Source organism: Pinus tabuliformis, chromosome 6, assembly GCF_031772625.1.
Source record: "Pinus tabuliformis cultivar Carrire ecotype Pingquan chromosome 6, CPIR1, whole genome shotgun sequence".
Lineage (NCBI taxonomy): Eukaryota > Viridiplantae > Streptophyta > Pinopsida > Pinales > Pinaceae > Pinus > Pinus tabuliformis.
Genome location: NC_142292.1, coordinates 1,994,301,885 through 1,994,325,785, shown reverse-complemented (window position 1 = coordinate 1,994,325,785; position 23,901 = coordinate 1,994,301,885). Strand labels below are relative to the sequence as shown.

Below are 23,901 nucleotides of genomic sequence, written 5' to 3'. Positions count from 1 at the left end.
GAACATTATCTCGACATCCCCCTGCAGTAGGAAGATCTTCAGCAAATCCAAAAACCCCTATTATGGTGGTAGGCTCTGATTTAGACCCTTTAGCTTGATTTTGTTATGGTTCTAGTTTATGACTATAATTTTGCAACTATTTTTGTTCAAGGCCACTTATGCTAGTATATTTTTATTAGTCTGGTTTCTGTAGTTACTGTTAGTTCTTAGTTGTCTATCCCATCTCTAAGGAGAGTATATTTCTTGTTGTGGTCTTGTCTTCCCTATAAGAGCCCTGATTGACTTATTGTAATTCTTTATGTAATCCCTTGTTTTTGTAGATAACAAAATTCACCCCATAAACACAGAAAAATATTATATATGTTAATTTTACTAATAATATTATTATTATTAATACTAATGAGAAAAATAATATTATTATTATTACTATGTGCTTAACCTTAATGTGGTTGTGATTACTTAAATGTTATTAATAACAATAATATTCATAATAATCTTCATGTTGTTAATAACATTAATAAGAATATTATTATAATATAGGGTAAAATAATTTCATGTATACTATTATATCTCATTATTACATTGATATTATTAATTTCATTAATACTATTAAAGTTATTAGTAGTGTATTGTCAATATACCATCATTAATCTTTTTGGCCACTATTAGTTTAGGATTGACCAATGGAACTTATAATGTTTAACAAAAGTAAATATTTATTTTTCAATATTATTTAAAAAACTTATTTTCAAACATTTGATTTGACCATAACTTGAAGGTCTTATTGTAACCTTTGCACAAGATAATGCTATGTGGATAATTATCTAACATATTTTATGCCATTATTTATGGATATGGTTGCAATATGCATGGATTATTTTAGATATTTGTGATTTTTTATTCTTAAGCTTTGAAGGAAGTAAATAACATATTTACCATGAGTTACTTCTCACTATAATTTAATCAAGTCTTTGCATAAAAAATGGATGGAAATAATATGTAAATTACTAGGAGTTACTTCTCACCATTATTTATGTTTTCTTGAGGACTTATGGACTTATGTAGCACTGTAAATGTGTAGACTTACTAGTGGTTACTAGCCACCAAAATTTATGCAAGTCGGTGTGAGCATGCAATTAATTTATCCACTTTATATCTTAATTCATTTGTTCCTTCCAGAGCACCAATATAGTATTCCATTTTCTTATTAACAATTATTAACTTAGCTAGCATAAACCAATGTAGATTATAAAATTTTATGTAACTTTTCCCTTAACATAATTTTTAACGAAGTTGTCTTTAGTGCAACTTTTTGGACTTTCTGGTGCCCGAATTAGGTGGAAAAATTTAAGGTGAAATCTTGATTTGCCTTATTTAAACTTGTTTTTTGAGTGTATATATGGATTCAATACTGTGAAAAACCTCTAGGGCACTTCGATTGTGCAGGGGTTACCCATCAAACTAGTGATTTCAATATATCTTGCTGAAGCCCGAATTAGGTGGGAAAATTTGAGGTGAAATATTGATTTGCCTTATTTAAACTCGTTTTTTTTTAGTGTATATATGGATTCAATACTGTGAAAAACCTCTAGGGCACTTCGATTGTGCAGGGGTTACCCATAAAACTGGTGATTTCAATATATCTTGTTGAATTTTAGAGAAATCAAACTGGAAAAACTTCCAAAAAATCTTGCCTAATTTTTAACTTGAATGGTGTGGACTCAGCTGCCATGCATCACTTATTATTATTAGTATTAATAACTTTATTAGTATTACTAATATTATGTTATTAATACTATAATTTAATATTAAAATTATATATATATATATATATATATATATATATATATATATATATATATATATATAAGTTTTCGATTAATAAAAAAATCATTTACATCTAGAGCTTTTCCTAGGTCTGCTAAAAGGGAAACCAAACCAAGAGTAGAAGAAAAGTTTTCTTCTCCAAGAAAAGTACCATAAACTACCAAACTAACTACGAGCTTGATGAAAATACAAAAATCCTAATAACCGAGACTATACAAGACATCCTTCACTATTGTTCCTAATCATGAAGGCAACATGTTGCCAAGCAGTGGCCAAAAGAAAAATAACAAGCATTAGACCTTCAACCTTTTAGATTTTGAGACACCTCGATCGATGGAAGGATTGGGAGGATTCTATTTTTCCATTAGAATCTACGAAATCCTTGTTTGTCAAATCTCTAAATTCCTTAAGCCATTAAGATTTTGACAACGCTTCCATGCTTGAGGAAATGCTGATGGAGGAGTTCTTGCAACCCAGATTAGCTAATTGATCACCAACTTTGTTTCCTGCTCCTTTTATATGCATAGGAATTATGATTGAGATACCTTGAAGAAGCCTATTGGTTCTGGAGATGAGGGATTCTAGATGCCAAATATGAGAGATTTTTTCTGAGTTAGAACCATTCAAAAGTTTCTTGAGGATATTTATGACAATCCTCGAATCACCCTAAACAATCAGTTTGTGGAAACCTTTTTCCAAAGCATATTGCTGACCTGCTTATAGGGAAAAAAGCTCTGCATCATTGTTTGTACTAACGCTGATAGAGCCTATTGTAATGTATGTTGGGAGGCCATGATGATTGCAGAAGACTCCTCCAAAACCTGCATTGCCTAGATTTGTCTTTGAGCCACTATTGAAGTTAAATTTAAGGAAGCCCAAAGGAGGAGAAGACCAAAAAGATTGGGCGAATGGGACAAGGTGGGTAGTAGGATTCACAAATGAAGAGGAGGGAGGTGAGATGGAGAGGGCCTCAAGAATGGAAGACTCGGGTAAGGAAGTCGGCCAAATGATTGGCCCCCCATGATATGGCAATAATGGATTCACAAATGTTTTTGAGGATTACTTTCCAGATAATTGCTTCACTTCTTGATGATCCCTTGAATATTCTATAGTTCCTTTCCTTCCAGATTTTCCATTAGACAAATCTCGAAAGGAGCATCTAAGGATTGTTGAGAACAAGACTTTGAAAGGCTTATGAATGCCAAGTAGTGATGAGATCCACAACATCGGCTTGAGAATTGTGATATGTTTACTTGAAGGTGATTGTTTCTTTCCTCCAAATGTGCTCCGTAAAGGGGTAGTCATTAAAAATGTGATTTGGATGGTCCTTTGAAACCCCTTTTTCTAATTTTCTCCTAGGTTAGAGGGTGATTCCTGGCCAAAAGCCAAAGGAAGGAGGTTACCTTGGGCCATAGAGCTTACTGCCAGATATGAGTCCATATCTTCTCTTTGGGGAAGTTTTCCAGATCTCCCATAAGATTATAATCCTCTTTAATAGTAAATTTACGTGAGGACTTGAAACCCCATTGAAGGATGTCGACACCATCCTGAATATGAATTTTCCTTTCCTATAGTTCCTTTTGGAGAATCTCCCAGTCCTCCTCTCAAATGGGGAAGCCCTAATCCTCCAAATATTTCCAAGTATGCCAATGACCTTCACTTGGTTGATCTTTCCAATATTGTGCCACTTGTATGTAGCTTTGGGTTTCCAATGTAGTAGAAATTTATGATAGAATCTCTTGAGAAGAGAGCTTTGGAAGTTGCTACCGTGAATCAAACCAAAATTTGGTTAAGCCTCCATTACGAATTTCCCAAAAATAGTTATTTTGAATGATTTCCTTATTGTTGTCAGCCAAATTCCATGTGGAAGAGACTCATGTGAGGTTGTGTCTGTGCATCTTGGAGTCTATACTAAGTCCTTGACTGTATCTTTTGTCCCATATTAATTTCCAAAGATATTGACCCCCTTGAAGTCAATGCCACCAGAGTTTGGCCCCCATGACTCTGTTAAGCATCTCTGGATCCTTTAGTCATAATCCTCCTCTTGATTTGGTAAGACAGAGCGAACTCCAAGCCACAACCACCCACTTACGTTCTCGAGCCGTTCCTCCCTAAAGAAAAGAGCGCATTAGGTTACGCACTGAATGCATGACGCCTTTTGGTGTAGCTAGGACCAAAATTCTATAAATTGGGAGTGATTGAAGCACCAATTTGAGGAGAACTAATCTTCCTGGAAAATTTAAGGCCTTAAAGGTCCAATTGTTTAGTTTGGTGAGAATTATATCCAAAAGATCTCTCTAGTGAATAGTTTTCAACGAATTCTCTACTAGTGGCCGGCACCCGGATAAATGATCAAGAGAGAGGCTCGAGATAAACCTAAGAGATGGGCAAGATGGGCTTAAATGCTAGGATGTGTATTGAAGAAGAAATCTTGCGACTTGTTGGGTTAAATTTCAGTACCAGAGGCTAACATGAAGTCATTCAGAATGCGCTTGAAGGCCAAGGCTTCTTGAACCGAGAGATCGTCCATCAACATAGTGTCGTCCAAAAATTGTTGGTGAGTTATGGGTGCCAACCAAGTGTTGAGATGAATTCCCCACATCTCACCATTAAGCATAGAATCTCTAAGATAACACCCGCGACCTTTAATAACCATGACAAAAAGAAAAGGGGAGAGTGGGTCTCCTTGGCAAATACCTCGAGAGGCACTAAAGGCGGAGGAAGGGGAACCATTAATAAGGATAGAGAAGAAAGGGGAGGAAAATAAGGAAGCCACCCATTTAGCCCAATCATTAGAGAGACCAAAGGCTTTCAAAATTTGGAAAAGATAATCCCAACACAATTTATCAAATGCTTTTGACAAATCTTATTTGATTACCATACTTGATTTTGTGAACTTTTTCATAGTGTGTATAAGCTCATGCGCTACTATGATCTTGTCCAGGTTTGCTGACCCTCAACATATCCTGACTGCTCCTTAGAGATGAGCAAAGAAAACAAGGGTTTGAGTCTATTGACTGTGATCTTCGAAAGGATTTTGTACACCATGTTACAGAGTGTGATAGGTCTAAAGTTACTTGGATCTGCTGCTTGTGTCTATTTAGGTGCAAGAGTGAGGAAAGTGGCGTTTAGAGCAGGGATGCTAGAGTGTTTTCTTTGCAATTCCTCTATTAAAGCTAATATGTCCTCTCGCAAGAATGCCCAACTTGCTTCGAAAAAATATGAGGTGAAAGCATCCAATCCAGGAGCCTTATTTCTTGGGAGGCTTATCATTGCTTCCTTAACTTCCTGCAAAGCAATTTCCTTCATCAATGTCGTGTTTTGGTCTTTAGTGACCAATCTTAGAATGTAGGCGATTATTTTCTCCATGAATTGTAATATGTTAGAGTTAGACTTTTTAAGGAGATCACTATAAAATGAAGTAAGTTCTTTTTCAATATCCCTATAATCAAAAGCCATTGCCCATTCTGTGCCATAAGTGAAAATATATAGTTATGATGCTTGTGTTTCAACATTAATTTGTAGAAAAAAGAAATTTACTTCTCCCCTTCCCACAATCATGAGATCTTAAATTTTTACATCCATAAAGTCTACTCCTACTTCCATCTTTCATTAATATCATAATTTAAAATTAATATTAAAACTATAATTTAATATTAATACTAGCACAATTAATGAAATAATTTAATACTATTACATATATTAGGTACCATAAACATTAAAAAAATACTAATATTATTTTACCCTCATATAAATATTTATCATGTATGAATTTTGTCTCAACACAATACCTTCATGCTATATTATTTTCTAAAATAAAATGAAAACCTAACCTAACCACAGTATTATTTAACTTTTTTAAATTCAAATGATTTGTCTAGATTAATTGAAAATACAGCCTTTAAACCCCAAAAAATAATTCTTTTTTTTCAAGTACGATATATGAATGGCGAAAATGCGATATGAATGGCAATTAAAGGTGGAAACAGCATTAGTCTCCATTCATTTTTTTATTTGCAGCCGGGGATAACTTGTCAGACCAGAGTCTACGGCTTTTAACGTGGTGACTTATGAGTCGTGAATGTTTTGAGTGGTGTCCCATCAAGTTTTCCCATGAGCTGTCGGTTCAGTTTTTTCCTTTGTCTGGCCGGCTGGCCACGTGATTCCGATCCCCAACAATGTATGGTTGTGCATGTCAGTCTATTTCTTTTTGACCCGAGATAGACTTGGTGCTGTCAGACATAAGCAAAAACGCAGTAGTCTCTAACGCGACTTTTTGAAAGTCTTTCCGGCGATTTTTTCCGGTGAAAATCCGGCAGTGATTTATTGGAATCCAAGTTTGATAGCTAATTTCTGCACAATGAAACCGTCCCAGGGATTTTTCAGGGTGCTGAATCCGAATATGCAGTTAAAAAACCTTTTTAACTGCAACAAATCATGATTTCATCTCAATTTCTTCCGCCGGATTCCGTCACCGGAATCTCAAAAAGTCGCATTATAGACAACTCCAGCAAAAACCAGGGGTAAAGGGTTTATGTGTATTGCTGTATTTCTGCATAGAGCGTGTTTCCTATTGCAATTCTTCACAGCTTCTCTCGGCACTGAGAAACTCCTAACTCATCGGCTCTCTTGCAGTCTCAGACTGAGTCGTACTCATCGCCATCCTTCACATCTCTTCCATCTCTGTGTCTATTTTCCAAATTGGAAATGGCCGCATCCTCCTCCACCGCTGCCTCTACTTCCACCTCCCTTAATCCTGGCAACACGAGCAATTCCGCTTTTGATGTGTTTTTAAGTCATAGAGGCCCCGATGTCAAAAAGACCTTCGCCAGTTATCTCTACCGTCGGCTTACTTCGTACGGATTGAAGGTCTTTCTGGATCGGGAGGAATTGCGGCAGGGAGAGTATTTTAACTCTGAAATAAAAGGGGCTATTCGAACAGCCTCTGTACACGTTGCCATTTTTTCCGCGGGATACGCTGACTCAACCTGGTGTCTAAATGAGCTCGTAATGATGCTGGAGTCAGGGGCTAAAATAATTCCAGTGTTTTACCAAGTGGAACCCTCTGATCTTAGATGGACCCAGGGCAAAGATACTGTGTATGCACAATCCTTGAAGAAACTTGGAGAGAAGACGGAGTATGAGGCTCAAACTGATCCTCAATCTCCTCAAAAGACGCTGAGACACAATGCAGCCACTATTGAAAAGTGGCGAAATGCTCTTTCTATAGTTTCCGGCATAAGCGGTTTCGATCTGCAGGCGTGTAAGGGGTAAGCGTTCAAACATCCTTCCCGGTGCCTTCCCGGTGTTTTTGTTACTTTATATTGATAGATATGCACATACTATGTTTCTCACTGGTTATATTGTTTTTCGCCAGTGACGAGGGCCTCTTGCTAGATAAGGTGGTTGAAAGTGTGTTGGGAAATGTGAATAAACCATTGGATGTAGCCAAATATCCAACCGGTTTAGAAGAAAAAGTTAGCGATTTTGAAAATCGAGTGTTACAGAGTGGAAGAAAAGTTCAGGTAGTAGGGATAGTTGGATTAGGTGGTGTAGGAAAAACAACCCTTGCAAAAGAACTCTTCAATAGGAAAAGGAAGAGTTCAGGTTATGCCTTATCTTGCTTTTTAGATGATGTAAGAGAAAAAGGCTCTTTAATAATATTGCAGAGAAAACTTCTTAGGAGCTTGTCTGGGTCAGATCTGCAGATAGAAAACAAAGATGAAGCTATACAAATGCTTAAAAAACATCTCCTCTCTCACAAGATTTTATTAGTTTTAGATGATGTAGATAGCATAGATCAGATTGATGGACTTGTGCCAGATCGAACTTGTATCCACTCAGATAGCTTAATATTGATTACATCTAGAGATAAGGATGTTCTCAGGAGATCAGGGGTCGAAAAATCATTAATTTACAAGTTAGACGGGCTAAGTACAGAACGCTCACTCAAGCTCTTTTGCCAGCATGCTTTCGGTCAGCCCGATCCACTCCCAGGATTTGAAAACTTAGCCCAGGACTTCGTAAATGCCTGTGATGGATTGCCTCTATCCCTGAAAGTGTTCGGTGGACTTCTCCATGGAAACAATGACCTGTCTTATTGGTCTGCGCAATTGGTTCAACTTAAGAAGAGACTTCCTGAAGACATTAAAAAAAGGCTTCAAATTAGTTATGAAGCCTTGAATGAAGATGAAAAACAAGTATTCTTAGATATTGCTTGTTTTTTCATTGGAGAAGAAAGGGAAATGGCCATTAGCATATGGAACGTCTCAGAATGGGGAGGCTGGTTAGCATTACAAAATCTACAAAACAAGTGTCTGGTCGAAGTAGACTCCTCCAATCTGATACGCATGCATGATCACCTACGGGATCTTGCAATAAGTGAAGCCACTGTTAAGCAACCGTTTAGGTTTCGGCATTTTGATGACTTGGTGAAGCAATCAACTGTAAGTAGTCAATCCCTCAAATCCTCTTATAGTTTATTCAATAAAGATTGGGGTTCATTATCTAACAAGAATGAATGACCCTGTAATCACTATTATTTTTTTTTATGATGGGCAGGGAAGAATAACCGTGCGGGGAATTAGAATGGTTCTTAGCGAATACCATGGTGATGATGATGATTTTGATTCTATTCAAATGACGAGGTTACACCTTGTTGATACTGAAGGTTCCCTCTTGGAACGCATTCTGAAGAGCGCCAAGTCGCCAAATCTCATATGGCTCCGCTGGAACAAGTGTCCACACTCATCTCTCCCTCTGATTCCAATGAAGAAGTTAATGTTTCTTCATGTGTCCGGGAACGAATTAGAAACATTGTGGCAACAAGAATCACAGGTAAATTGAAATTTGTTGTATAGATATTTCTTGTCTAGTGGTTATTATCAAAATAGCGTCTCCGAATAATTTGAAATGTTTAGTAGATGAGAATCGTGATCCACATATAAATTTCTCTTTTGCAGCTCCCTTTATGTTTGGAGGAGTTGAACGTATCTGGATGTGTGTGGTTGAAGAACATATGGGGGTTGGCCCACCTGACAAAACTTCAGCGGTTAGATGTTAGTTGGTGCTCTCATTTAGAGGAATTGTCGGCAAAGGGATGTACGCAGCTGAAGAGGATACGGGGTTTGGAGCACGCCAGACGACTTCAGAGGTTAGATGTTAGTGGGTGCGCTCAGTTAGATGAACTAAGTTTGGGATGGTTCTCATCTTTGGAGTACTTGTCGGCAGAGGGATGTACGCAGCTGAAGAGGATACGGGGTTTGAAGGCCGCAGGACTTCAGAGGTTAGATGTTAGTGGTTGCGCTCAGTTAGATGAACTAAGTTTGGGATTGCTCTCACCTTTGGAGTACTTGTCGGCAGAGGGATGTACGCAGCTGAAGAGGATACTGGGTTTGAACTACGCCACACGACTTCAGAGGTTAGATGTTAGTGGGTGCGCTCAGTTAGATGAACTAAGTATGGAATGGTTGCCATCTTTGAAGTACTTGTCGGCAGAGGGATGTACGCAGCTGAAGAGGATACAGGGTTTGGAGCTGGCCACAGAACTTAAGATGTTAAATGTTAGTGGGTGCGCTCAATTAGAGCAGGGCACAAAACTAAGTTTGGAATTGTTGACATCTTTGGAGGAGTTGAGGGCAATTGGATGTACGAAGCTGAAGAGGATACGGGGTTTGGAGCACGCCAGACGACTTCAGAGGTTAGATGTTAGTGGGTGCGCTCAGTTAGATGAACTAAGTTTGGGATGGTTTTCATCTTTGGAGTACTTGTCGGCAGAGGGATGTACGCAGCTGAAGAGGATACGGGGTTTGAAGGCCGCAGGACTTCAGAGGTTAGATGTTAGTGGTTGCGCTCAGTTAGATGAACTAAGTTTGGGATTGCTCTCACCTTTGGAGTACTTGTCGGCAGAGGGATGTACGCAGCTGAAGAGGATACTGGGTTTGAACTACGCCACACGACTTCAGAGGTTAGATGTTAGTGGGTGCGCTCAGTTAGATGAACTAAGTATGGAAGGGTTGCCATCTTTGAAGTACTTGTCGGCAGAGGGATGTACGCAGCTGAAGAGGATACGGGGTTTGGAGCACGCCAGAGGACTTCAGAGGTTAGATGTTAGTGGGTGCGCTCAGTTAGATGAATTAAGTTTGGGATGGTTCTTATCTTTGGAGTACTTGTCGGCAAAGGGATGTACGCAGCTGAAGAGGATACGGGTTTGGAGCACGCCAGAGGACTTCAGAGGTTAGATGTTAGTGGGTGCGCTCAGTTAGATGAATTAAGTTTGGGATGGTTCTCATCTTTGGAGTACTTGTCGGCAAAGGGATGTACGCAGCTGAAGAGGATACGGGGTTTGGAGCACGCCAGAGGACTTCAGAGGTTAGATGTTAGTGGGTGCGCTCAGTTAGATGAATTAAGTTTGGGATGGTTCTCATCTTTGGAGTACTTGTCGGCAGAGGGATGTTCGCAGCTGAAGAGGATACGGGGTTTGGAGCACGCCACACGACTTCAGAGGTTAGATGTTAGTGGGTGCGCTCAGTTAGATGAACTGCCAAGTATGGAATTGTTGACATCTTTGGAGGACTTGTGGGCAGAGGGATGTACGCAGCTGAAGAGGATACGGGGTTTGGAGCAGGCCACAAAACTTCAGATGTTAAATGTTAGTGGGTGCGCTCAGTTAGATGAACTGCCAAGTATGGAATTGTTGACATCTTTGGAGGAGTTGAGGGCAGATGGATGTACGAAGCTGAAGAACATACGGGGCTTGTTGCAGTGTACACAGCTTCGAACGCTAGATCTCTATGGGTGCTGTGAGTTAGAGGAGGTGGAATGTGTTGAACATTGTACGTGGTTGGAGGAGCTTGACCTCCGTCAGTGCCCCAAATTACAATGTCCAGGCGCTGGCGATTTAAAATCAAAACAAAAGAGGCGGTCATAAGACTATTTCATAATTGGGGGTGTTCACAATTGGTATAGTACATGATCATTTTTATCTACAACATGATTTAAGAACACATATTTTATATTTCAAATCTGAAAAATGTATGGGGTAGCAGTCTGTTTAATGATCGTTGTTGAATGTTCTTTTTATTAGTAATACGTCTCCTTCGGTTTATTTATTTATTAACTTAAAAAAAATGTTGTATGGACTGGTTGCCGATTGCTAACTCTGAAGATACCTTTCAGTTTGAGGTCCAAGTAGCTTGTACTCTCTACAAGTTTATGACTAGTTCATTTTTTTATAATGGTTTGAAAAGTTTTCATTAAAAATATATAAACTTTATTTTAAGACTTAAAATAATGTTTAAATTTTAATATTTTATTTCATTTTTAATAATGGATGAAAGCATATAAGGTATATAGGGATTGAGAATAAATACTGCACACAGCAAATGAATTTGAATTTGTTAGATGTGGAAAGTAATTTGAATTTGTTAGATGTGGAAAGTAATGTAGAAATCAAATATATATTGAGATTTATATTGAAAATGTATGGGTTTGTTTTATTATTTATAATCATTATTTAGGTGGATACAAATGTAGTTAGAATAGGTATTAATATATTTATTTATTAAATTGTAATTATTTATAAAATATATAGTTAAAATATATATGATTAAAAAGTAAATATTTTAATATATTTATTATTTAATTTTTTAAGAAATTGAAAGGGTGTAAAAATGAAAAAAAACGTTATTTTTTTGGTATTATATTGGTTTTTTTATTCTTAATTTTTAGTAAAATAAAAGTGATTAAAGATTATTAGAATAATTAAAATTTTAAAGGAAATAATAAAGATGGCTAATCAAATTTTATGTGAATATATATTATTTGATGGTTATAAGATAGATGAATTAAAAGAAAATTTATTTAGTTTGTCTTTGGTTTTTGACTGTATTAATGGATAATACTTATTTGGGATATGGTTTAAAAATAAGTATAAAAGCTGAATCATATACTTTTTAAGTAAACTAGGTATTAAAATCTTGAAACTCTAATACTTGCACATAAATATAGATGAACTTACTAAGGAAAATTATTATTATATTAAAGTATATATTTTTGTATTCTTAGAATTGTGAAACATATTGCTTTAGATAACAATTTTTTGAAATTGATTTTTTTTTTTTCACCTTGGCATAACTTTTGCCTCATGATTATGGAATGTTAATATTAATTGCCATTGGAACACTTCTTATATGTATTTTTGGTATATGGGACTAAAGTAATCAAATTTATTTGTTATGTGTTTAAAGTGAATTCATTACTTATTATCAGGGAACATGCTTCACTCATCATTGTAAATGTACAAGTTTTTTCTTTCTTTTCTATTTTTTAATGTGCTCTTCCTCATATTTGTGCTTTGGTTTGAATCATTTTTTTTTTCAATTAATTGTTCTATAAACCATTTCAAAAGATTTTATATTGAATTTCATACAAATATATCTACTTCTCTAAGTTTTAACATAATATTTTCATTGTCTATCAACCAAATATATTTACATTTTGGATGAGTAAAAAATTTTTGACAAAATGTTATTTTTCAAAGTGAGCATCATCTATGGGAGAGAAAGGAGCATGTGTGGAAAATGTCCTTATTGTGCAAGTTATGTTTTCCTAAAACAAAGTTGTTGAACCTTGACTAAAAAAAAGTATCATCAACTCACCAACAAAGAATCATCAAATATAACAAGCATTTGGTTTTCCATTCTATTTACATTATTCACATAAGAACGGACACATGCACTTATAGTTGTTTTCCAACATATTAGAAGTTGTCTAAAAGGTAAATGCTAATTTGAATGAGAAGATTATTCACACATAAACCTACACATGCACTTGATAGTTGTTTTCCAACATATTACAAGTTGTCTAAAATGTAAATGTTGATTTGAATGAGAAGATTATTCACACCTACACATGCACTTGATAGTTGTTTTCCAACACATTAGAAGTTGTCTAAAATGTAAATTTTGATTTGAATGAGAAGGTTATTCATAGAAGAACCTACACATGCACTTGATAGTTGGTTTCCAACATATTAGAAGTTGTCTAAAAGGTAAACGCTGATTTGAATGCGAAGATGCCTGAAAACATTTGCCAAAGGTTGTTCTAAGCAAGGTGATATTATTGGTAGTGGTTACAAAAGAACAAATTGTAGGAGCTTCAAGAAGATGAGTTTGTCTACATACATGTGGCAAACAAATGAAGGAGATCATAAAGGTCATGGAAAAGAAATCATTTATTACTTACTCAACGAACACATTAACTCAACAAGAATGACAAAATATATAGAATGGTAATGCAAATCTATACACTACAACAAACAGATAAAACATGGATAATAAGTAATTATAAACGCTGGAATAATAACTTAGTGTATTTTTGTGTAAAATATACAGATTGTTCTAAAAGAAAATTTATATGAATATGAAGTAGTGGTGTGATAAAATTTATATGAATGTAAGAAGTGTTGTGATACCACAATGTTTTGTAGCTTTAGTTTGTTTGAATGGGTGAGAATTAGATGTGTAACTTAGTGTATTTTTGTGTAAAAATATATGTATTGGTCCAAAAGAAAATTTATATGAATCTGAAGTAGTGGTGTGATAAAATTTATATGAATGTAAGAAGTGTTGTGATACCACAATGTTTTGTAGCTTTAGTTTGTTGAATGAGTGAGCCTTAGATGTGTGAGCGTTAGATGAGTGAGTGTTAGATGGCTGAGTGTTAGATGGTTGAGTGTTAGATGTGTAAGAGTTAGATGTGAGATATTTTTTAAATCCAATTTTTTTATATTGTAATATTGTTTTTTATTAATAAATTTATGAACAATTTTTTAGATAAAAGAAAATATAATATACATATCACATTATATAACATATAAATAGTACCTATAAATTAACATCCATATTACCATAACCATTTTTAAATTTAATTAATAAGCGCTTACAAATTTAATATTTACAATATAAAAAGATTTTTAATTATGAATATTTACCATGGATATTATTAACTTCTAAATAGGTTTCTTTACAATACCATGGGACAATACCCAGAAGAGGAAGATAGAGACAGGGAGGGAGAGGAGGGAAGAAAATCATAATACCATGGGCTAATACCATGGTTTATCTCGACCATCTAAGATTTAGATTATGGAACTAGGATTTTAATTATTCTGTTACAATACCATGGGCCAATAACATAGTTTATCAATACCACATGCTTAAAAACTGTAACTTATTTCAAAATCAAAATATTTTACAAATACTTTATTTTAATTTAACTTTTTAATATTTTTTAATTAAATCTATAATCAAAAAGTTTATAATTACTGTTGAGGTATATCTAAACCCTCCATCCTCACGACTACTAAAAATATTCCCTTATAGATAAAACTGAAGTTTTAATAAATTAAAAGTGGGAATACTTTTATATATACATATGTGAAATTTACATAATATAAATAATATTATAAACAACTCGGATAAATGCATCCTAACCAAACGATCCAAGCGAAGAGAGAAAGCAAAGTGACTAAAAATAATAAAGGAAAGATAGTGCATGATTCTTTTAAGTTTTTTATTATTGTTTTTTCTTTGACATGGTTGATCCAAAATATAGGTTTAATATTTTATAACCAATTATATATCTATATATATTTTAGATACTTTCTTAAATACAATACAATGGTATCATATTTAAGAAAGAGAGTGAGATGGAGGGGGAATAGAGTGGGGGAGAGAGACATAGAGGTGGGAGAGACAATGAGAAAGGGGGGGGGGGGGGGAGGGAAGAACAAAGACATTGAAGGATAGAGGTGGAGAGAGAGAGAGAGGGAGTGACAAGGGAGAGATGAAGATGGAATTAGGGAGAGAGGAGACGAGGGCAAAGAGAGAAAAGGAGAGGGTATAGATAGGCAAAGAAGGGGAAGAGAGAGACGAGGATACATAGATATGGAGGAGGAGAGAGCGGGAGAGTGAAAAGGAGAGAGGGAGGGAGATAGTGACAGAGTTGGAGGGTGGAGAGAGAGGGAGAGTGTGATGGGGGGAGAGAGAGAGGGAGGTGGGAGAGAAAGGGAGAGAGAGGAAGGAGGAGAGAGAGGGAGAGTGTGATGGGGGGAGAGAGAGGGAGGTGGGAGAGAAAGGGAGAGAGAGGAAGGAGGAGAGAGAGGAGAGAGGGGGGGAGAGATATGGAGTTGGAAGCGGAAGAAAGACATAGAGAGAGAAAGGTGGAGAGGGAGAGGGAGTGACAAGGGAGAGATGGAGAGATGATGAGGGAGAGAAGAGAAAGAGGGAAGAGAGAGAGAGAGAGGGAGATAAGGGGAAGAGAGGGAGGGAGAGTGAGATAGATAGCTATGGAGAGAGAGTGTGTATATTTTCGGGGTGAGAAGGAGGGACAAGGGGAGATAGAGATATAGATGGAGGGGGAAGAGAGGGAAGAAGACAGAGGAAAATAAAGGGGGGAGGAAGAGAGAGAGAGAGAGAGAGAGAGAGAGAGTGGGAAGAGAGAGAGAGGGAGAGGAAGAGGGAGGGAGGGAGAGAGAGATAGATAGATAGATATGGAGAGAGTGTGTATGTTTGGGGATTGAGATAGAGAGATAGTGGGAGATAGAGATATACATGGAGGGGGTAGAGAGAGAGTGTATGTTTACGGGCTGATATCGAGAGATAAAGGAGAGACAGAGGGAGATATAGATATAGATGGAGGGGGTGAGAGGGAATAAGAGAGAGATAGAGAAGGAGGGAGGAAGAGAGAGAGAGAGAGAGAGAGAGATGTGTGTTTAGGGAGTTGAGATAGAGAAACAAATAAGGAGATATGGATGGAGGTATAGATATAGATGACAGGGGAAGAGATGGAATAAGAAAAAGATAGAGAAATGGAGGGAGAGGCGAAGAGAGAGAGACGGGGGAGAGAGGGAGGGGGAGAGAGAGAAGGAAAGAGGGAGGGGGAGCGAGAGAAGGAGAGAGGGAGGGAGATAGACACAAAATGGAAGGTGGAGAGAGAGGGAAGAATAAAGAGAGACACAGAGACAAACACAGACATAGAAGTTAGATCTAGAAATTTATGAATATTTTGGTTTTTCACTAAAATATCCGTTTTGATTTTAGTGTAGTTGTTGATTTATAATACTAATTTATCACTTGCACTAGATGCATTGATTTCAATGTATATGTCAATTTCTAATATTATTTAATACTTTACACTAGATGCATTGATTTCAATGTAGATGTTGATTTGTACTCCTATTTGATTACTTCCACTGGATGCATTGGTTTCAATGTAGATATTGGTTTCTAATCATATTTGATTACTTGCACTAGATGCATTGTTTTCAGTGTAGATGTCGATTTGTAATCCTATTTAATACCTTACACTAGATGTATTGATTTCAATGTGGATGTCGATTTCTAATCCTATTTGATACCTTACACTAGATGCATTGATTTCAGTGTAAATGTTGATTTCTACTCCTATTTGATTGCTTGCACTAGATGCACTGGTTTAAGTGTAGATATTGATTTCTAATCCTATTTGATTGCTTGCATTAGATGCATTGATTTCAGTGTAGATATTGATTTCTAATCCTATTTTATTGCGTACACTAGATGCATAGATTTCAATGTAGATGTTGATTTCTAATCATATTTGATTGTTTGCACTAAATGCATTAATTTTAGTGTAGATATTGATTTCTGATTTGATTCAACTAGATGTATGGTGTAAATAAATTTCAAAGTAATTAGATTGATATTGTGCATTGATTTCAGTGTAAGCACATCTCTGCCCCCTCCATCTATATCTCTATCTCCCATTGTATCTCCTTCTTTATCTCTCTATCTCACCCCCCAAACATACACACTCTCTCTCCATATCTATCTATCTCTCTCCCCCCCTTTCCCCTTCCCCTCCCCCTCTCTCTCTCTCTCTCTAACACTTCTCTCTTAATATCTATATCTATATATATATATATATATATATATTAAACAAGATATATAATCTATATGAAAAACTATGATCAAAACTCCCAAGCCAGAGTGAAAATGCGGGTATATGCAATACAAATTCAAAATCAGGCGTTACTAAAAGTTGATTTAGTCTAGTGACAAGATCCATTCATTTTGATGTAGAGATACTGGATTATTCTAGAGAAGAGTTATTCAAGTTAGCAGGTTAAGATCAGTAACTGTAAGAAATAACAACGAGGGATTGGATGTGCTGGTCCACACACACACATGAAACCGATAACGAATGAATGTACTTGCAGGGAATTTGAGAGATCTATAGGAGTGTACTTGTGAAATATGTGAATCAAGTTGCTAGTCCGTGCTGTAAGGACTCTGGACACCACATATCTCCACAATGGTATGATATTGTCCACTTTGGGCCTAAGCCCTCATGGATTTGCTTTTGGACTTACCCCAAAAGGCCTCATACCAATGGAGATATTTGTCCATCCTTATATATCCATGATCCTCCCCACCTCTAGTCAATGTGGGACTTTGGTCGTATACCCAACACGTGCAAGCATGACTAAAGTTCAGGGTTAACTCTGAACTTTGTAATTAACACCATAGCATCAAAAACAGGGGAAATGAGCCTAAAATAAAGTCCAGGACATCATAAAAAGAGAAATTGAAAAACTAATATAATACTATAAGTTCACCCGCTTCCTCTGCTTTCAGTGAAGCCAAACGACCATTACAGAGGCTCTTAGCTTGCGACCCACTACTTTCTGCGCTGGAAACTTGTAAATCCGTGGCACTCCTGAACATATTGTCGGAAAATACCTCGTGCCATTTCTGACTAAACGAACTTCTGGGAAGAGGATAGGGAGAAGTGCTGGAAACCAATGGGGGAGGGACCCTGCTGGGAGTAGAATCTGGTTCCAGAGACATTTTTTCCTCTTATTCGACAAATCTCAATAGAAAACTGAAAAACCGAAACTGGGGAGGCTCGGCCCTGAATGCGAACTCAATCAGTGCGGTTCAGCTAGGGGGTATGCACCATTTACTACAGAAACAACAACTGATCAATCAATCGAATTCAACAAGGCCTTGAACTCTCTTTCTTGAGAATAAATTTCAAAATAGTGGATGCTTTAGGTCACTTGTTTTCATTCGCCAAGAGGACTGTTTTCGAAATGGGTGCGAGCAGAGATCAGAATCCGTATGGCTATTTTCAGAGCAAGGGCCTATAATCCGCTCGGTTTGAACCTAAGAAGCTGAAATAGCAAAGCTTATATGAGAATTTTAATGGGGATTTCTCTAGTATTAGTAGAGAAGACTGAACAAGTCCAATCCCAACGGTCAAGTTGAATGTTGAGCCCTCAGACGCATCCGAAGCCGACGAGAAGCCCAACTGCCTTAGTCGCCATGATGATGATGGTGGTTGGTTAACGTCCGCTGAGACCAAATAATGATCTATCGGACCTAAAAAGACAAATTATTTTGATTTAAGATTTTATTCCTATGCTCAAAAAGCTTGGAGAGAAACCTCCCGAGTTCACTATAATTTTGGCATTGTAAAAGGCTAGAAAAGTCAGTATTGTAACAAAGGTTGTGAAATTGAGATCTAATGTGGTATAAAAACATATTGCAAGCTTTATAATGTGCTAAATGTTAAAAAGATCATATTCTCACATATTAATAATTAATACAATAATAAAATTACATTCTAAGATTAAATAATTAACAGATAGATAGAATTTCATTTTCAAATGAATAATAGATTTTATCTTTTTTATATAAAATTATGTGGGAATATGAAATAATAAAATTTTTATTTTAAATATTAATTTTCAAAATAATAAAGTTAAAAAATATTATAGTTAGAGTCGAGATTTTAAATTGTAGATTTAGTTTATTATATTAATACATTAATTTGTTATATTAATTTTAATGTATTTTACTTTATATTAAAAGTTTGATGTATGATTGGATGGGTTCTCAATTATATATATTTTTTCTACATTTTTTTTTAGCTAATATTACTGTATCTTTTACTAAAATTTCTTAAAATGTTGATATCTAAACTTTAAAACTGTAAATTGGACACCATCTCTAGCTTCATGTTTTGTATATTGACTTCTTTTAGTTGATTCCTATTTGTGTTAATATTAGGCCATACGATATTAAGCTTTAAATAGTTTAGTACTTTGTATAATAATTATCATTTTATTGTATTATTGACTTTTGAGTTGATTCCTAGTTGTGTTAATATTACAACCATAAGATATTAAACTTTAGATAGTTTAATACTTGTATAATAATTATAATTTTCTTGTATGTAATATAAATATATTATGTATTGCATAAGCCTATTTCAGGGCTAAACATGGCTTAACTTTGGGTCTCTAAGTGTCATTGTCGATGTGCCATGACAGAGGGAAAGAGTCAAAAGAGAGGTCGCTTATTATTGAGAGTGGGATCACAAACGTCACAGTCACTTGCATCATCTAATTGAATACTTTGTAGCAAGGTATTAGGAGCACACTTTGGCCCAAGTATAGGAGGAACAGACCAGGTTTGAGGGGGAATCCTCTTCTCACAGAACTTCCCTCTTAGATACAAAAGTCCTTACTGAGTGGGCCAATTGGATCTCTAATATAGGACAAATGAGGGGTAGATTTAATCAATACATGCAGATATTGTAGTTGTATTGGAAAATGAAATTCCTTATGGGGCAAACTCTTCTAGACCAACGTGATTCTAGGTTGGGTCTTATTCAATCTTTGGATTACTTGGATGGGCATCTAATGGATTTTGATAATAGATTGGAGATGATTGAACATTATCTCGACATCCCCCTACAATAGCAAGTTCTTCGGCACATCCAAAAACCCCTATTATGGTGGTACGCTATGATTTAGACCCTTTAGATTGATTTTGGTATGGTTCTTGTTTATGACTATAATTCCGCAACTATTTTTGTTCAAGGCCACTTATGCTAGTATATTTTTATTAGTCTGGTTTCTGTAGTTACTGTTAGTTCTTAGTTGTCTATCCCATCTCTAAGGAGAGTATATTTCTTGTTGTGGTCTTGTCTTCCCTATAAGGGACCTGATTGACTTATTGTAATTCTTTATGTAATCCCTTGTTTTTGTAGATAATATAATTCACCCCATAAAAATAGAAAAATATTATATATGTTAATTTTACTAATAATAATAATATTATTAATACTAATGAGAAAAATAATAATATTATTATTACTATGTGCTTAACCTTAATGTGATTGTGATTACTTAAATGTTATTAATAACAATAATATTCATAATAATCTTAATGTTGTTAATAACATTAATAAGAATATTATTATAATATAAGGTAAAATAATTTCATGTAATACTATTATATCTCATTATTACATTGATATTACTAATTTCATTAATACTATTAAAGTTATTAGTAATGTATTGTCAATATACCATCATTAATCTTTTTGGCCACTATTAGTCTAGGATTGACCAATGGAACTTATAATGTTTAACAAAAGTAAATATTTATTTTTCAATATTATTTAAAAAACTAATTTTCAAACATTTGATTTGACCATAACTTGAAGGTCTTATTGTAACCTTTGCACAAGATAATGCTATGTGGATAATTATCTAACATATTTTATGCCATTATTTATGGATATGGTTGCAATATGCATGGATTATTTTAGATATTTGTGTAGTGATTTTTTATTCTTAAGCTTTGAAGGAAGTAAATAACATATTTACCATGAGTTACTTCTCACTATAATTTAATCAAATCTTTGCATAAAAAATGGATCGAAATAATATGTAAATTACTAGGAGTTACTTCTCACCATTATTTGTGTTTTCTTCAGGACTTATGTAGCAGTGTAAATGTGTAGACTTACTAGTGGTTACTAGCCACCAAAATTTATGCAAGTCCGTGTGAGCATGCAATTAATTTATCCACTTTATATCTTAATTCATTTGTTCCTTCCAAAGCACCAGTATAGTATTCCATTTTCTTATTAACAATTATTAACTTAGCTAACATAAATGAATGTAGATTATAAAATTTTATGCAATTTTTCCCATAACATAATTTTTAATGGAGTTGTCTTTAGTGCAACTTTTTGGACTTTCCGGTGCCCGAATTTGGTGGGAAAATTTGAGGTGAAATCTTGATTTGCCTTATTTAAACTCGTTTTTTGAGTGTATATATGGATTCACTGAAAAACCTCTAGGGCACTTCGATTGTGCAGGGGTTACCCATCAAACTGGTGATTTCAATAAATCTTGCTGAATTTTAGAGAAATCAAACTGGAAAACCTTCCAAAAAATCTTGTCGAATTTTTAACTTGAATGGTGTGGACTGAGCTGCCCTGCATCACTTATTATAATTAGTATTAATAATGTTATTAGTATTATTAATATTATGTTATTAATACTATAATTTAATATTAGAATTATATATATATATATATATATATATATATATATATATATATTTATATATATATATATATATATATATATATAAGTCTTTGATTAATAAAAAAATCATTTACATCTAGAGCTTTTCCTAGGTCTGCTAAAAGGGAAACCAAACCAAGAGTAGAAGAAAAGTTTTCATCTCCAAGAAAAGTACCATAAACTACCAAACTAACTATGAGCTTGATGAAAATACAAAAAGACTAATAACTGAGACTACACAAGACATCCTTCGCTATTGTTCCTAATCATGAAGGCAACATGTTGCCAAGCAGTAGCCAAAAGAAAAATAACAAGCATTAGACCTTCAACCTTTTAGATTTTGAGACACCTCGATGGATGGAAGGATTCAAAGGATTCTATTTTTCCATTAGAATCTACCAAATCCTTGTTTGTCAAATCTCTAAATTCCTTAAGCCATTAAGATTTTGACAATGCTTCCATGCTTGAGGAAATGTTGATGGAGGAGTTCTTGCAACCCAGATTAGCTAATCGATCACCAACTTTGTTTCCTGCTCCTTTTATATGCATAGGGATTATGATTGAGATACCTTGAAGAAGCCTATTGGCTTTGGAGATGAGGGATTCTAGATGTCAAATGTGAGAGAGTTTTTCTGAGTTAGAACAATTCAAAAGTTTCTTGAGGATATTTATGACAATCCTCGAATCACCCTAAACAATCAGTTTGTGGAAACGTTTTTCCAAAGAATATTGCTGACATGCTTATAGGGAAAAAAGCTCTGCATCATTGTTTGTACTAACCCTGATAGAGCCTATTGTAATGTATGTTGGGAGGCCATGATGATTGCAAAAGACTCCTCCAAAACCTGCATTGCCTAGATTTGTCTTTGAGCCACTATTGAAGTTAAATTTAAGGAAGCCCAAAGGAGGAGAGGACCAAAAAGATTGAGCGAATGGGACAAGGTGGGTAGTAGGATTCATAAATGAAGAGGAGGGAGGTGAGATGGAGAGGGCCTCGAGAATGGAAGACTCGGGTAGGGAAGTCGGCCAAATGATTGGCCCCCCATGAGATGGCAATAATGGATTCACAAATGTTTTTGAGGATTACTTTCCAGATAATTACTTCACTTATTGATGATCCCTTGAATATTCTATAGTTCCTTTCCTTCTAGATTGTCCATTAGAAAAATCTCGAAAGGAGTATCTAAGGATTGTTGAGAACAAGACTTTGAAAGGGAATGCCAAGTAGTGATGAGATCCACAACATGAGCTTTAGAATTGTGATATGTTTACTTGAAGGTGATTGTTGCTTTCCTCCAAAAGTGCTCCGTAAAGGGGTAGTCATTAAAAATGTGATTTGGATGGTCCTTTGAAACCCCTTTTTCTAATTTTCTCCCAGGTTAGAGGGTGCTTCTTGGCCAAAAGCCAAAGGAAGGAGGTTACCTTGGGCCATAGACCTCACTGCTAGATGTGAGTCCATACCTCGTCTTTGGGGAAGTTTTCCAGATCTCCCATAAGATTATAATCCTCTTTAATAGTAAATTTACGTGAGGACTTGAAACCCCATTGAAGGATGTCGACACCATCCTGAATATGAGTTTTCCTTTCCTATAGTTCATTTTGGAGAATTTCCCAGTCCTCCTCCCAAATGGGGAAGCCCTAATCCTCCAGATATTTCCATGTATGCCAATGGCCTTCACTTGGTTGATCTTTCCAATATTGTGCCACTTGTATGTAGCTCTGGGCTTCCAATGTAGTAGAAATTTATGATAGAATCTCTTGAGAAGAGAGCTTTGGAAGTTGCTGCCATGAATCAAACCAAAATTTGGTCAAGCCTCCATTACGAATTTCCCAAAAATAGTTATTTTGAATGATTTCCTTATTGTTGTCAACCAAATTCCATGTGGAAGAGCCTCATGTGAGGTTGTGTCTGTGCATCTTGGAGTCTATACTAAGTCCTTGACTGTATTTTTTGTCCCATATTAATTTCCAAAGATATTGACCCCCTTGAAGTCAATGCCACCAGAGTTTGGCCCCCATGACTCTGTTAAGCATCTCTGGATCCTTTAGTCATAATCCTCCTCTTGATTTGGTAAGACAAAGCGAACTCCAAGCCACAACCACCCACTTATGTTCCCGAGCCGTTCCTCCCTAAAGAAAAGAGCGCATTAGGTTACGCACTGAACACATGACGCCTTTTGGTGTAGCTAGGACCAAAATTATATAAATTGGGAGTGATTGAAGCACCGATTTGAGGAGAACTAATCTTCCTGGAAAATTTAAGGCCTTAAAGGTCCAATTGTTTAGTTTGGTGAGAATTATATCCAAAAGATCTCTCTAGCGAATAGTTTTCAACGAATTCTCTACTAGTGGGGCACCTGGATAAATGATCGAGAGAGAGGCTTGAGATAAACCTAAGAGATGGGCAAGATGGGCTTAAATGCTAGGATGTGTATTGAAGAAGAAATCTTGCGACTTGTTGGGTTAAATTTCAGTACCAGAGGCTAACATGAAGTCATTCAGAATGCGCTTGAAGGCCAAGGCTTCTTGAACCGAGGGATCGTCCATCAACATAGTGCCATCCAAAATTGTTGGTGAGTTATGGTTGCCAACCAAGTTTTGAGACGAATGCCCCACATCTCATCATTAAGCATAGAATGTCTAAG

The 23,901-nt window shown here is 35.7% G+C and overlaps 1 protein-coding gene across 1 annotated transcript; it reads left to right on the top strand.

Annotated features, from left to right (window-relative positions):
- The first annotated feature begins 6,092 nt into the window (after positions 1-6,092).
- Positions 6,093-10,213, top strand: LOC149267242 (disease resistance protein Roq1-like). Its single transcript, XM_089432014.1, has 4 exons — positions 6,093-7,097; positions 7,205-8,273; positions 8,389-8,664; positions 8,790-10,213. Exons 1-4 carry the CDS (start codon positions 6,535-6,537, stop codon positions 10,065-10,067), a joined length of 3,186 nt encoding a protein of 1,061 aa, XP_089288140.1. The 5' UTR covers positions 6,093-6,534; the 3' UTR covers positions 10,068-10,213.
- Positions 10,214-23,901: the final 13,688 nt, after the last annotated feature.